Source organism: Hevea brasiliensis, chromosome 17 (assembly GCF_030052815.1).
Source record: "Hevea brasiliensis isolate MT/VB/25A 57/8 chromosome 17, ASM3005281v1, whole genome shotgun sequence".
NCBI classification, from domain to species: domain Eukaryota; kingdom Viridiplantae; phylum Streptophyta; class Magnoliopsida; order Malpighiales; family Euphorbiaceae; genus Hevea; species Hevea brasiliensis.
In genome coordinates, this window is record NC_079509.1 from 3,675,494 (window position 1) to 3,690,717 (window position 15,224).

General features: G+C 32.8%; 1 protein-coding gene across 1 annotated transcript; it reads left to right on the plus strand.

The window, feature by feature from the left end:
- Positions 1-797: 797 nt before the first annotated feature.
- LOC110658209 (ABC transporter G family member 4) lies at positions 798-2,719 on the plus strand. The gene has a single exon (XM_021815724.2). The coding sequence runs from the start codon at positions 858-860 to the stop codon at positions 2,679-2,681; it is 1,824 nt and encodes a 607-aa protein (XP_021671416.2). The 5' UTR covers positions 798-857; the 3' UTR covers positions 2,682-2,719.
- The last annotated feature ends 12,505 nt before the right edge of the window (positions 2,720-15,224 follow it).

Consider the following 15,224-nt stretch of genomic DNA (forward strand, 5'->3'; position numbering starts at 1 on the left):
TTTTTTAGATATTATTTTATTTTTATTTTTTAATTTTAATTAATTATAGTAAATTAAATCATTTGCATTTCAAAAAAAATCTTCTCTTACTTACAATCCACCACTGACATTTTTGTCATATTATTATCTTTTTTTTTCGGTGGACTCATATTATTATCTTTATAAAAGGCTGCAATTATTATTATTATTATTATTATTATTATTTGAGGTTCACCTCATTGATACGCCTTTCATCTATCTGATCAATTTTGATGTAACAGCCACTATCCGGTCTAAACTATGGGCATCTTAACGTTTCCATTGTCCCAGTTTCAATCTCTCTCCTAAACCCAAGATTTCATGTTTCCAGATCTGTCCGCGTTCGATCGCTGCTTTCCTTCTTTCTTACTATTTGGACATGCATTTGACTCGCCTTTTGACTCGGTTTTGCACATTATGATTTTTCTTCTCTACTTTGAGATAGAATTTTTTTTTTATTTGATAGAAATTTGACAAATTGAAAAATAATTAATAAGTTATAAAATAAAAAAGTAATTAATTTTCCTATTTATCACTATAATTATAATAAATCTCACAATTAATGGATTTTTTATTTTATTAAATTGATGTGGGTTTATTTTATTTATATTTTAATTATGTAAAAAAAATTAACGTAAATTTTCTAATTTAATACAACTGCTTGGGGGCAGGCCCAACTTTTTAATTCTCATATCTTCTTATCTACCACCACCTCAATTATACGTACTCAAAAACTCAATCTGTCAACCTCAATCTACTGTCCATATATATATATATATATATATCTTTCTTAAAGCCAAAAATATATCCTCTCATCTTCTCTGTCCTTCTGCTCCTCCATGGAACTCCAATCACCATCTTCATCACCACCGCCGCCGCTTCCGCCACCTGCCTCACTCAAGACTTATAAATTAACAGCCTCATCAATCTGCTATGTTAAATGTACTACCATAACTAATAGCATTGTACCATTCTTCCTCTTCAAACCCTGCACGACAGCCCCACCAACTTATATTCTCCAGGATGTGTCTTTCACAGCCTCTCCATCTCAAATCCTTGCCATTGTTGGCCCCAGTGGAGCTGGAAAATCCTCTCTCCTCGATATTTTAGCAGCTCGCACTTCCCCAACAACTGGTACTCTCCTCCTCAACTCCTCCCCTATCAACCCTTCCTCGTTTCGGAAGCTCTCAGCTTATGTCCCTCAGCACGATGCATGCCTTCCCTTGCTCACTGTATCTGAAACTTTTATCTTCGCTGCTCGACTCCTCCACCCAAAATCATCCGAAATAGCTAATATTGTGGACTCTCTTCTCAATGAGCTCAGCCTAACACACTTGGCTGACGCCCGGTTAGCTCATGGGTTATCAGGCGGCGAACGTAGACGTGTTTCAATAGGGCTGAGCCTCCTCCATGACCCTGCAGTTTTACTTCTCGATGAACCCACTTCGGGCCTTGATAGTAAATCAGCCCTTAATGTAATGCAAACCCTTAAGTCCATTGCTACTTCACGTCATCGCACAGTGATTTTGTCCATTCATCAACCAAGCTTCAAGATCCTTTCTACCATTGATAAATTACTTTTGTTATGTAAAGGAACTGTTGTTCACCATGGAACGCTTTCTTCCCTGGAATGTTTCTTGCTCTCTAACGGCTTTACTGTCCCTCCCCAGCTCAATGCCCTTGAATATGCAATGGAAATTTTAAATGAGATCCAGGATAGTAAAGCCTGTACACCACCATCCCTTCCAGCTGCATCCCCAGATAACAATGCCACAAGTCCTGATTCTGACAACAAAGCAAGACATATCAGTTATAGGAGCTCGAGACTCCATGAAATCCTTGTTCTTTATAATAGGTTTTGGATGATTATTTACAGAACAAGACAGCTTTTATTTACAAATACATCAGAAGCTCTTATTGTGGGTCTTGTTTTGGGAACCATCTACATCAACATTGGATTCGACAAGCAAGGTATCGAAAAGAGGTTTGGTCTCTTTGCCTTCACTCTCACATTTCTTCTCTCTTCCACTACTGAAACACTCCCAATCTTCATCAATGAAAGGCCAATTATACTAAGAGAAACTTCAAGCGGGGTTTATAGACTCTCATCTTATCTAGTAGCAAACACTCTTGTCTTCTTGCCATACTTGCTTGCAATCGCTATCATATACTCGGTCTCAGTTTATTTCTTAGTGGGTCTTTGCGCTTCCTGGCAAGCTCTTGCTTACTTTGTTTTGGTCATATGGGTCATCGTCTTGATGGCAAATTCATTTGTTATGTTCTTGAGCTCTCTTGCTCCAAATTATATAGCTGGAAGCTCGCTAGTGACGATACTTCTAGGCGCTTTCTTTCTCTTCTCCGGCTATTTCATTTCACAAGATAGCATGCCCAAGTACTGGCTCTTCATGCATTTTTTGTCCATGTACAAGTATGCTCTTGATGCTCTTCTCATCAATGAGTATTCTTGCCTTGTAAATAAGTGTTTTCTGTGGTATGAAGAGACAAATACGTGTATGGTGACCGGAGGTGATGTGTTGCAGAAGAGAGGGCTCCATGAGAGGCATAGGTGGAGTAACATCTACATTTTGATTGGATTCTTCGTCTTCTACCGTGTGCTTTGTTTGCTAGTCTTGATCAGAAGGGTTTCAAGATCCAAAAAATAAAAGAAAATTTGAATGTATAATGAATGCAATTTCGTCTATATGTTTTTTTTTTTTAAATAATGATTATATGTTCTTTTTTTGGTTCTTCGATTCTGTTTGTTGCAAATCGAAGCTCCTCTAATAGTTTCTTGTGCTTTATTAGTCTATTAAAAAATCGAAATAAAAACTCTTTTTTTAGAAAAGAAATAAAAGCAATTTAATTAGTTCAAGAATTCCCGTACTTTTTTTTTGTCCTCTCTTAAAATGAATAATTGCATGGACATGGCTACTTAATCATCTGTTGCCTTAGAATCTCACCAATATCATTATTTTTTTTGTATTAATAAACTTTTATTAATTATTTGAGATTTTTTTTTCAAATTAATTATATTATTTAAAAATTTTTTATTTAAATTTAATTTATTATAAATTTAAAATATAAATATATAAAATATATATATTTAACTGATAAATTTTACATATATTTTATATTTTAAATTTATAGTAAATTAAATATAAATTAAAAAATTTCATATTATTTCATGATAATTATTAGTCTTCCAAATGCCAATAAAGCCTTGTTTTAGTAGTAAAATTGAAACTCTAGATTGAATTAAGAGGTTTCATATTGAATTCTCATATTTATTAAATAATTAATTATATATATTAATTAGTCATTTATTATAATTTATATAAATGTATATATATTTGACATGGTAGTTATTTCTTGATAATTACGAATAATCTAAAAAAAAATAAATAATTGATGATATATATTTTCTTGTTAATTAGATCTCATGGAAACTATAATTAAATGGAAAATGGATCTAATTACTGATGTATATTGCTTAGTTTATTCAATTGATAATAAATATGTTCAAGCTGTTGTATTAATCTTTTCATATTAATTAATTAGTCACATGCAGAGAATTGAATGGATTGACATGCAACAGCTGGTGATCGGATATGAACACGAGGATCATATATTGGAATATAACAAAACTACTCTCCCAAAGAATATTATTATTATTATTATTATTATTATTATTATTATTATTATTAATAAGGTTACGTATAAGATATGAATACATTAGATTTGTAATTGTAATGAGTTGATTTGCATTAGCTAGATCGGACGTAATTATAAAATTATTAAGTCCAGATATATTCTGAGAAATAAAATATAATTGACGACATATATAAAAATAATTTTTATAATTATTAAATTAAATATTTATATTAAAATTTATATAAAATTAATTAAAATGAGTATAATGAATATATAAATTTAATTATAATTTTTAATTTTAAAATTATTACATTCATCCTCGCATTAAACCGAGCTAATAAAATAGTAGCGATATTCGATGTAGTTTTTGGAGAGGGGAGGGGTGTCTGTCTAAACCTTGTTTGGAGGAAAAGTCCAAGGCTGTCTTTGTCCGATTATTTCATTATCTATGCGTTTGTTCGCCATTGTCTCTCAGTGAACGTTCACGGGTCTTCTTTGCTTTCTGTCTTCTTGTCCCACGTGAAATTATCCTTGGCTTCTCTATTGTGCTCTCACGCGTACACACACACCACGAAGAACTACCAATTAAATTTACAGATAAATTATTATTTTATTAGTAAAATTTATCATTTTAGACACTTTTAATTTAGAAAATTTTTATTTTTATTAATTTACTAATAATTATTGATATTAATACGGTTTTATTATATCAATCAATGTTTTAAAAATATATTAAAATAATCATATTTTAAAAATATAAAAATAAAATTTATTTTTTTATGAGTAATAAAGTATATATACTGACTATATTTAATAATTTAGTGCGCATATATTGACAGTTTTTAATAATTTATTTTCAATTTTGAATATTTATAAATTGAATTAGAAATAAAATATTAAACCAATTTTCTTTAAAAAAATTAAATAATATTTTTATAAAAAATTGCATTAATATTTAATTTTTTTATGAAATTAATTGTAATTTATAAATATTTAAGTCATTATTAAAATTATAAACTTTCAAATTACAAAAAAAACCACATTCATTAATAAAGTATTCAAATAACGAAAGTGGGTTCAATGGGCAATTATGGAATTTAGATTGTGTTGACCCTGTATAGCTCAAAATGAGTATTGATTTTGATGATAACAAAACTCAAACAGAATCTATCTAATCCAACTTTAAAGTGATGTGTAGATTCCTTTTCTTATTCATAAAGAATTTTTAAAGTTGCATCGAAGGAGGAAGAATACTCAAAGGCATCTCAAGACAAATCCAAAATGAGAAAAGAACAAGATTATGAAAGCCAAGACTCAAAGTGAAGGTATGAAAGTCATAGAGTTAGAGATTAAGTCTTAGGTCTTATGTGAAAAGAATATATGAGAATTTAGTCGAATGGAGCTCAAAAATAAAACTTTATTTTCTTATTACTTTTTCTCATCATGACCTTGGATACTGCTATTGGAACTTATTTTTCTTTTAAGGTTTAAATCTTTGTTTTTAAATATTACAAGTTGAGTCATGCAGCTGTTAACTTAGTTTGCTAACTGCCAATGTGTTTGCTAAAACATTAGTTTACTAACTAGTTTACTGCTATTGCCAAAATTTCATTAATTTGCTAAATGATCAGAGCTGCTCAACTTCGCACAACAAGACAAAATAACGGTCATTTTGTCTTGAGCAGCGTGTATAACGTTTCAAAAAGATTTCAAAAGGTCTAAAATGATTTGGGACTATAAATACACCTTCATTACTTCATTTTATTTTTGATGAAAGCTTACATTTGAACTCCAACTTTGATTTTTCATTTATTGCTTTCATTCAAAAGCTTTAAAGTCTTTGAGCTACCATTGGCAAATCAACTCATCTCTTCTTTATAGTTTGATTTGTATTGAGTAAGAGTGAGTGTTAAAACATTAAGTTGCATTTAAGAGAGGTTGCACAAGCACCTATTGAAGCTTGAGAGAGAGTAAGTGCTTGTGATAACACTTATCAAAGGTTCAAGCTGCCTTGGTAAAAGTTTGGTGTTGAAAAAGTGTAAAGGGCTTTTGGTCTCTTGCCTTTAAAAGAGCAAATAGTGGAGAGAAGACTCAAAGAGGGTTCTTTGAGAGAGTGGATGTAAGCTAGTTAAGCCGAACCACTATAAAAATCATTGTGTTTGATCTCTCTAACCTTAACCTCTTTACTTTTGTGCAATTTAATTTTTACACATGACCTTGAATGTTGATTGAATATATTGAGTTCGTATATTTGAGAATTTATGAGTATGATGAGAAATTAGTTGAAAGTCTTGTGATGCATGTTTTGGTAGCTATAAATATTGATTAAAGCTTGACTTGCGACTTAGGGACACTTTATTGAAATATATATCACTGTCATTATATATTAAGAAGCACCTAGTTGAACAAAGTCACAATTTTTCATTAGGCTATAAGCAAGGGCCGAAAAATTATTAAAGTCCAATTCACCCCCCCTCTTGGACTATTTTGGGACAATAAATTGGTATCAGAGCCTGGTTCTCTCTTGCTTAGGGTGTAACAACCTTAGAGTGATCCATAATGGCTGGTTCATCTAGCAATACTGCCGGTATACCCACACCATTAGCTGAAGGCTACTCAATCACTAGACCACCACTCTTCAATGGCACTAATTATTCATTTTGGAAAGTAAGAATGAGAAATTTCATACAATCTGTAGATATTGATGCATGGAGAATTATTAAAAATGGTCCACATGTTTCTCAAAAGAATGGTCCAGGAACTACAAAAGTTCCAAAACATGAAGATGAATATGATGACAATGATTGGAAGAAAATTTCTATAAATGCTAAAGCTATTAATATTTTGCATTGCTTACTTGACCTCAATGAATACAATCGTGTTTCAGGATATCAATCTGCTAAGGAAATTTGGGATAAGCTTGAAGTCACTTATGAAGGAACTGATGTCGTCAAAGAGTCCAAAGCAAACCTTCTTATTTGAGATTATGACCTATTTGAAATGAAGCCAGGAGAATCAATTGCGGATATGAGTACAAGGTTTACTGATCTTGTAAATCTTCTAAAAGCACTTGGTAAAAAATTTGAGGAAGCCGAGCTTGTGAAGAAAATTCTTAGATCACTTCCAAAATCTTGGGAAGCAAAGACAACAGTTATCAAAGATACCAAGGATTTTAAAACATTCACTTATGATGAACTCATTGGATCTCTCATTGCACATGAGATGGTATATAAGAAAGATGAAGTTGAAAATGAGCAGAAAAAGAAGAAAAGTATTGCTCTTAAGTCAAGCAAAGATGAAGATAAGAAGAAAGGAATTGCATTCAAAGTTGACTCAAGTGACAACTCAAGTGCTTCAAGTGATGATGATGAAATGGCTATGCTTGCAAGAAAATTCAAAAGAGCTTTCAAGAAGGGAGGAAGCAAATACAAGAAATTCTTGAAAAAGTATACTCCCAAGGATAAACATTTCAGGGATTCAAAAGAAGAAATTGTATGTTATGAGTATCACAAACCTGGACATATCAAGCCCAAATGCCCATTACTCAAAAAGAAGAAAGGAAAAGAAGATAGGAGCAAGAAAGCTATGAAAGTAGTATGGAGCAACAGTGAAGAATCTTCAAATGATGAATCAAGTGACAAAGAGACTGCTCTTCTTTGTATGATGGCACTTGAAGAGAAAGTTGAGAGTTCACAAAAGGAAGAAGAAAGTGACAATGAGGTAAACTCTTATGAATCTTCTAATGTAGAAGAACTTGAGCTTGCATTTGCTAAAGTATATGATGAGTATAAAAATCACAAGAGAAAGTGCACTAAAATGAATTTAGAGATTGAATCATTGAGATCACAAAATATTGCAATGTCCAATGTGTATAAAGAAAATGAATTTTACAAAGGACAAATTACCTTGTTTAAAGAACTAGATTTAGAGTTGCAAATCTCAAAAGAAACTTGTGAAATGCTCATTGAGAAAAATAAAGTTCTTGAAGCTAAAGTAGAGTCTTTGACAAATGATTTGGCAAAATTTACAAAAAGGAAAAGAAACTCTAGATGTACTTCTTGGAAACCAAAGAATTTCAAATGAAAAGTATGGAATTGGTTTTGATGGTTTCATGAACTATGGTAAATATAAGAATCATTTCATTAAAGCATCTACATCCTTCTTGCCTAATGTTACATGTTATTATTGCAATAAAAGAGGTCATATGATTAGTTCTTGTGCACTTAGGAAAGGTCTTCTTAAGGTAAAGAAGGTATGGGTGCCAAAGGAAACCTTACCTAAGGTCACTAACCCCCAAGGACCCAAAGTTGCTTGGGTACCTAAAGCTTAATGATTAAATTTCAGGTGTGTTTCAAAGGGATGAAGGAAAGTGAAAAATGGTATATAGATAGTGGTTGTTCAAAGCACATGACGGGAGAAAATGATAAGTTTTTAAAAATCACAATGAAAGATGGAGGACATGTAAAATTTGGAGATAAAAGGAAAGGAAAAATAATTGAAAATGGCACAATTGGTACCAAACCTTGTATTGAAGATGTGTTGCTTGTTGAAGGATTGAAATACAACTTGCTAAGTGTAAGCCAACTTTGTGATAAAGGCTTTGAGGTAAAGTTCACTTCTTCTCTATGTAGAATCAATAACTTAGATAATGACACATTGTTCATTGCCAATAGATCCAATATTACTTGTTTGACATGAATAATTTTGAAACTAATCATGGTATATGTCTAGTATCTTTTGATAACTCTAGTTATTTGTGACATAGAAGACTGGGTCATGCAAGCATGCATACACTCTCAAAATTGTCTAAGAAAGAACTTGTTAATGGTCTTCCTAAGATTAACTATGAAAATGAATTTCAATATAGAGCATGTGCACTAGGAAAGCATACTAGAGCATCTTTTAAATCTAAAAATATTATGTCTACCACTAGGCCATTAGAATTGCTTCATCTTGATTTATTTGGACCCGTAACTCCTACTAGTCTTGGTGGGAAGTCATATGCTTTAGTTATTATTGATGACTATTCAAGATATACATAGACATCTTTCCTTGCTCACAAGGATGAGACTTTTGAAAAATTCACCTCTTTTAGTAAAATGGTTCAAAATGAAAAGGGTTTTTGCATCACATCTATAAGAAGTGACCATGGAACTGAATTTGAAAATCATTTATTTGAGAAATATTGTGATAAATATGGAATCAACCATAATTTTTCAACTCCTAGAACACCACAACAAAATGGGGTAGTAGAAAGGAAAAATAGGACTCTGCAAGAAATGACTAGAACTATGTTGAGTGAAAATAATTTGCCAAAGTACTTTTGGACTGAAGCTGTAAATACATCTTACTATGTGTTGAATAGAGTTGTGATTAGACCAATTTTGAAAAAGACCCCTATGAGCTGTGGAAAGGAAGAAAACCAAATATCTCATATTTCAAAGTATTTGGTTGTAAGTGCTATATTTTAAATAACAAGAAGGATAACTTAAAGAAATTTGATGCTAAATCCGATGAAGGAATCTTTCTTGGGTATTCAACAAAGAGTAAAGCCTATAGAGTGTTCAATAGAAGAACTTTAGTTATTGAGGAAACTATTCATATTTTTTTTTGATGAGACTAACCCTTCTATCAGAAGGAAAAATGTTTTTGATGATAATAATGAGCAGGTTTTTGAAAAAGAAAATATAATATCAAGTCAAGAAACGGAACAAATTGATGACAAAGATGAAGAAACTCAAGGAGAAACCACAATAGATGTCCATAATGCCAATGAAGATCAAATCAATGAAGAAATGCCAAATTTGGAAGAATTACAAGTAAATGAGCTCCAACATGAAGATTTACCTAAAGAATGGAGATTCCATAGAAAGCATCCCCAAGAAGACATTATTGATGATCCATCTCAGAGGATGATGACTAGAGCACAATTGAGAAGATATTTTGGTAATGTTGCTTTTGTTTCACAAATTGAACCTAAATATTTTGAAGATGCTCAAAATGATGAAAGTTGGATTCTTGCCATGCAAGAAGAACTAAATCAATTTGAGAGAAATAAAGTTTGGAATTTAGTGCCTAAACCAAAAGATCATTCAATTATTGGTACTAAATGGGTTTTTAGAAACAAAATGGATGAAAAAGGCAATGTTGTTAGAAACAAAGCCAGACTAGTGGCTCAAGGCTACAACCAAGAGGAAGGGATTGATTTTGATGAAACCTTTGCTCCGGTTGCTAGAATTGAAGCTATTAGAATATTGTGTGCCTTTGCATGTTACAAGGACTTTATGCTTTATCAAATGGATGTCAAGAGTGCATTTTTAAATGGTTTTATTGATGAGAAAGTGTATGTTGCACAACCTCCAGGCTTTGAAAATCATGAGCATCCAAATCATGTTTATAAACTTACTAAAGCTTTATATGGTTTAAAGCAAGCTCCTAGAGCATGGTATGAAAGGCTTAGTAAATTTCTTTTACAAAATGATTTCCAAAGAGGCAAAGTGGACACAACACTTTTTGTTAAGAAGCATCATAATGATATGCTCATTGTGCAAATTTATGTTGATGATATAATTTTTGGTGCTACTAAAGAATCTCTTTGCAAGAAATTTTCTAAGATTATTCAGAATGAATTTGAAATGAGCATGATGGGTGAGCTCACATTCTTCCTTGGACTTCAAATTAAGCAAATGAAAGATGGCATCTTCATAAATCAATCAAAGTACATCAAGGATATGCTAAAGAAATTTAAAATGGAAGATTTGAAGAGCATGGGCACTCCTATGAGTTTAACAATTAAAATGGACAATGATGAAAAAGGTAAAGAAGTGGATACCAAGCTTTATAGAGGTATGCTTGGCTGTCCAAAAGAATCCCATCTAAGTGCAGTTAAAAAGATCTTTAGATATCTCATTGGCACATACTCAATTGGTTTATGGTATCCTAAATGTGAATCATTTAATCTTGTTGGTTATAGTGATTCTGATTTTGCTGAAAGTAGATTGGATAGAAAAAGTACTTCAGGTACTTGTCAATTTCTTGGTCTTGCACTAGTTTCTTGGCACAGTAAGAAACAAACTTCAGTAGCTTTATCTACAGCTGAGGCAGAATATATAGCTGCTGGTAGTTGTGTTGCTCAAATTTTATGGATGAAACAACAATTGGAAGATTTAGGTTTAAAATATAATCTTGTTCCAATTAGATGTGACAACACAAGTGCCATAAACTTGATCAAAAATCCAATCCAACATTCAAGAACAAAACATATTGAGATCAGACATCATTTTATTAGAGATCATGTTCAAAATGGAAATATCAAAATAGAATTTGTTGTCTTTGAAGATCAACTTGCTGATATTTTTACAAAATCACTTAATGAGGAAACCTTTTGTAAAATTAGAAGGGAAATTGGTATGTGTGAACCACTAGCTTGAAATTTAAGTCATAGTAATATATCTGCATATTATCCAATGTGTGAGTGAATTGCAGTGATATAAGTTTGCTGAGAAAACTCTAAAGAACATTAGCTAACTTGTTTGCATACTCGAGAAATTAGTTTACTAAGTTGTATGCTAATGTTGCGTGACTAAAATTAGTTTGCTATATCGTGTACTGTTCAAATTTCAAACCAAAAAGTGATTGTGCTTGAAACTCTCTGCTTGTCCAGCAATGCACTTACCTATTCACATTTGGTATCACATTCTCAGAGCTGTGTCAGACATGTAGAAATATATATATGTGCATATAACGATAGATAGATATATTTGAAATTAAAAAAAAAAGTCCAAATAAAGTACACTAGAATAGAAAAGCGCGAGACTCAAGAAAACTTAAATCCTCTGCCACACGAAACCGTCACCCTCTCTCTCCTCTGCATTGGTTTAAAATTTTTTTTTTTGGCAAAACAAACCCATTCTCATCAGACCGCTCATCTCTCTTCTCTTCTTCATTCATCACTTACAAAAAGCCATTTTTAGATTTCACCATTTTTTCTTCATTTCCCATCGATGGCTCGCACTAAACGCAAAATCCCTGCTGATACTGCTGGTTCGTCATCCTCCTCGGCATCTGACGATATCCCTGTTGCCGCATTACGAAAGAAATTAAAAGAAAAGAAGAACTCACCTGAACCTGAATCAACTAGTGCATCCTCCGACCCATCCAAGATTGTTGAACCCACTGTATCGACACCAGAAAAGAAAAAGAGGAGAAAAATGCGTGGGATTGATACCCAACGCAAAAAGGGTGCTGCCCAATCTTCGGGTTCAGTGGATAAAGCGCTGCTTGATTGTAAATTCATCAAATGGGATTACTTTGGTCAGGTAAATTTTCAATTCAAAGAACTTTTTGAGTTTCAAGAATGGATGACTGTTTGTGAGTGTACCAATGCGTATTACCCTAGACTTGTTCAAGACTTTTATAGAACTTTAAGAACAGTTGATGATGAAGACAAATTCGAAGTTATTTTGAATGATAGTGCATATGTTGTTTCTGTTGAGATAATTGCTAAAGCTTTGAACTTGCCTAATGATGGAAATAAAATCTCCACTCATAGAGATGTTGCTAGGGTTCCAGGCTTTAATTTGGCTGAGTTTGAAAATGAAGTCTTCCCTGCCAACACTGCCAGAAATGAAAAGTCCACTAGCACAAAAGCTTTTCAACATATTAAAATCATTCACAGTATGGTGAACTACATTTTCTGTCCTAAGTCTGGCAGCTATGGTTATTTGAGTTACCTGGACATGTGTATCATGTGGCACATTGTTAACAAAGTAAGGATGAATTTGGCTTATTTGATTTTCAAGAACATGTGAAATGCTTATGGGATTGGAAAATTGCCTTATGCACATCTCTTGACTGCTGTGTTTAAAAAGCTAAATGTAAATGTCTCTAAGGAAAGTTCTAGGACTGATTTGATTGTGCTTAGAGAAATTCACTCTGACACTGATGGAAGAAAGAAAATGTTTGAAAAAGGTGGTTCTTCCTCAGCTAAGATTGGTTCAGATTCTACAAATGAGTTTATGAGTGAGCTTCAAGGGCTAAAAACTGCTATTAATGATCAATTTAGTTCAACCCATCAGTCCATTGAACTTCTGAGAAAATTTGTGGATGTGGTTGACTACAAGGTGAGTCACTTGCTTACTCAAAATGAGGAATTAAAGAAGCTAATTGTGGTTCTTCAGCAGGCCAAGGAAACTGGTTTCCCAACCAAAGTTGAGGCTACTACTCAAGTCTCTGCTTATAGTCCTGATAGGAGTGAAAGTAATAAGGTTGGTGAGTTTCCAGTTGCTGTGGCACATGAAAGTGAACAAGTGGTTGAATCTGAACTTGAACCTGCAGCTGAAGCTCCTGTTAAACATGCTAGTGAACAGGTTATTGAACCTGAAGTTGGTCCTACAACTGATGTCCCTATTGAGCATGGTAGTGAAAAGATTGTAAAACCCAAAAGTGAGCCACCTGTTGAACCTCCAAGTGCACCACCTGTTGAACCTGCAGCTGCCCCTACGCAGCAGAAGGAAGCCTCTCTAAAGGATTACCAAGAGAGTGCTTCATCTCAACTATCTGCAGCTGCTACCCCTGCAACCAAGAAAGGTAGAAAAAGATCTAAGTCGACTGTGTCAAATCCATACCAGTCCCTAGCTGCTGCTCTTCAACCACCATCTGATGAAGATGAGCCTAAGAAGCATGACCAGTTGGCTGACCAAAGTTCTCAACCACCTACTGCTAAACCCACTAGGAAGAAGATGGTGCCTTCCAAAGCCACTCGCAAGAGCAAAAGACTTAAATGATTAGCATCTAATCTGAATTTTTAGTTCCCTATTTGCATTTTTAGTTTACTAGTCTGTTTGCTACTATTGTTGACTGCCTTTTTAGTTTGCTACTGTTTAGCTTACTGCGTTTAACTTTGAGCTAACTTGATTCTTTTTGGGTTAATATCTCCTGTTTCCTTTTTGGATGATGACAAAAGGGGGAGAATAGGATGGATATGTGTTTACACTTTGACAAATGGAAGCATGTTTATGTGCATATTTTTTTGAGAATATTGTGAATATCTTGTGAACATGCCTTATAGCATAAACTCAGGGGGAGCTTTTGTATAGCTGAAAATTGTCTTAGAAATTATGTGCATATATTTAGGGGGAGCATTGTTCTGCATACTAACTTGCTTGGATATACATAATCTTACGCTCATTTTTATGATTATTGATTGATGATTCAATTGAGTTTTTTCATCATCAAAAAGGGGGAGATTGTTGACCCTGTATAGCTCAAAATGAGCATTGATTTTGATGATAACAAAACTCAAACAGAATCTATCTAATCCAACTTTAAAGTGATGTGTAGATTCCTTTTCTTATTCATAAAGAATTTTTGAAGTTGCATCTAAGGAGGAAGAATACTCAAAGGCATCTCAAGACAAGTCCAAAATGAGAAACGAACAAGATTATGAAAGCCAAGACTCAAAGTAAAGGTATGAAAGTCATAGAGTTAGAGATTGAGTCTTAGGTCTTATGTGAAAAGAATAGATGATAATTTAGTCGAATGGAGCTCAAAAATGAAACTTTATTTTCTGATTACTTTTTCTCATCATGATCTTGGATACTGCTATTGGAACTTATTTTTCTTTTAAGGTCTAAATCTTTATTTTTAAATATTACAAGTTGAGTCATGCAGCTGTTGACTTAATTTGCTAACTGCTTTACTAAAATATTAGTTTGCTAATGTATTTGCTAAAATATTAGTTTACTAACTAGTTTACTGCTGTTGCCAAAATTTCATTAGTTTGCTAAATGATCAGAGCTGCTCAACTTCGCACAATAAGACAAAATAATGGCCATTTTGTCTTGAGCAGTGTGTATAACATTCCAAAAAGGTTTCAAACGGTCTAAAATAATTTGGAACTATAAATACACCTTCATTACTTCATTTTATTTTTTATGAAAGCTTACATTTGAACTCCAACTTTAATTTTTCATTTATTGCTTTCATTCAAGAGCTTTAAAGTCTTTGAGCTACCATTGGCAAATCAACTCATCTCTTCTTTATAGTTTGATTTGTATTGAGTAAGAGTGAGTGTTAAAACATTAAGTTGCATTTAAGAGAGGTTGTACAAGCACCTATTGAAGCTTGAGAGAGAGTAAGTGCTTGTGATAGTACTTGTCAAAGGTTCAAGCTGCCTTGGTAAAAGTTTGGTGTTGAAAAAGTGCAAAGGGCTTTTGATCTCTTGCCTTTAAAAGAGCAAATAGTGGAGAGAAGACTCAAAGAGGGTTCTTTGAGAGAGTGGATGTAGGTTAGTTAAACCGAACCATTATAAAAATCATTGTGTTTGATCTCTCTAATATTAACCTCTTTACTTTTGTGCAATTTAATTTTTACACATGACCTTGAATGTTGATTGAATATATTGAGTTGGTATATTTGAGAATTTATGAGTATGATGAGAAATTAGTTGAAAGTCTTGTGATGCATGTTTTGGTAGCTATAAATATTAATTAAAGCTTGACTTGCAACTTAGGGACATTTTATTGAAATATATATCACTGTCATTATATATTAAG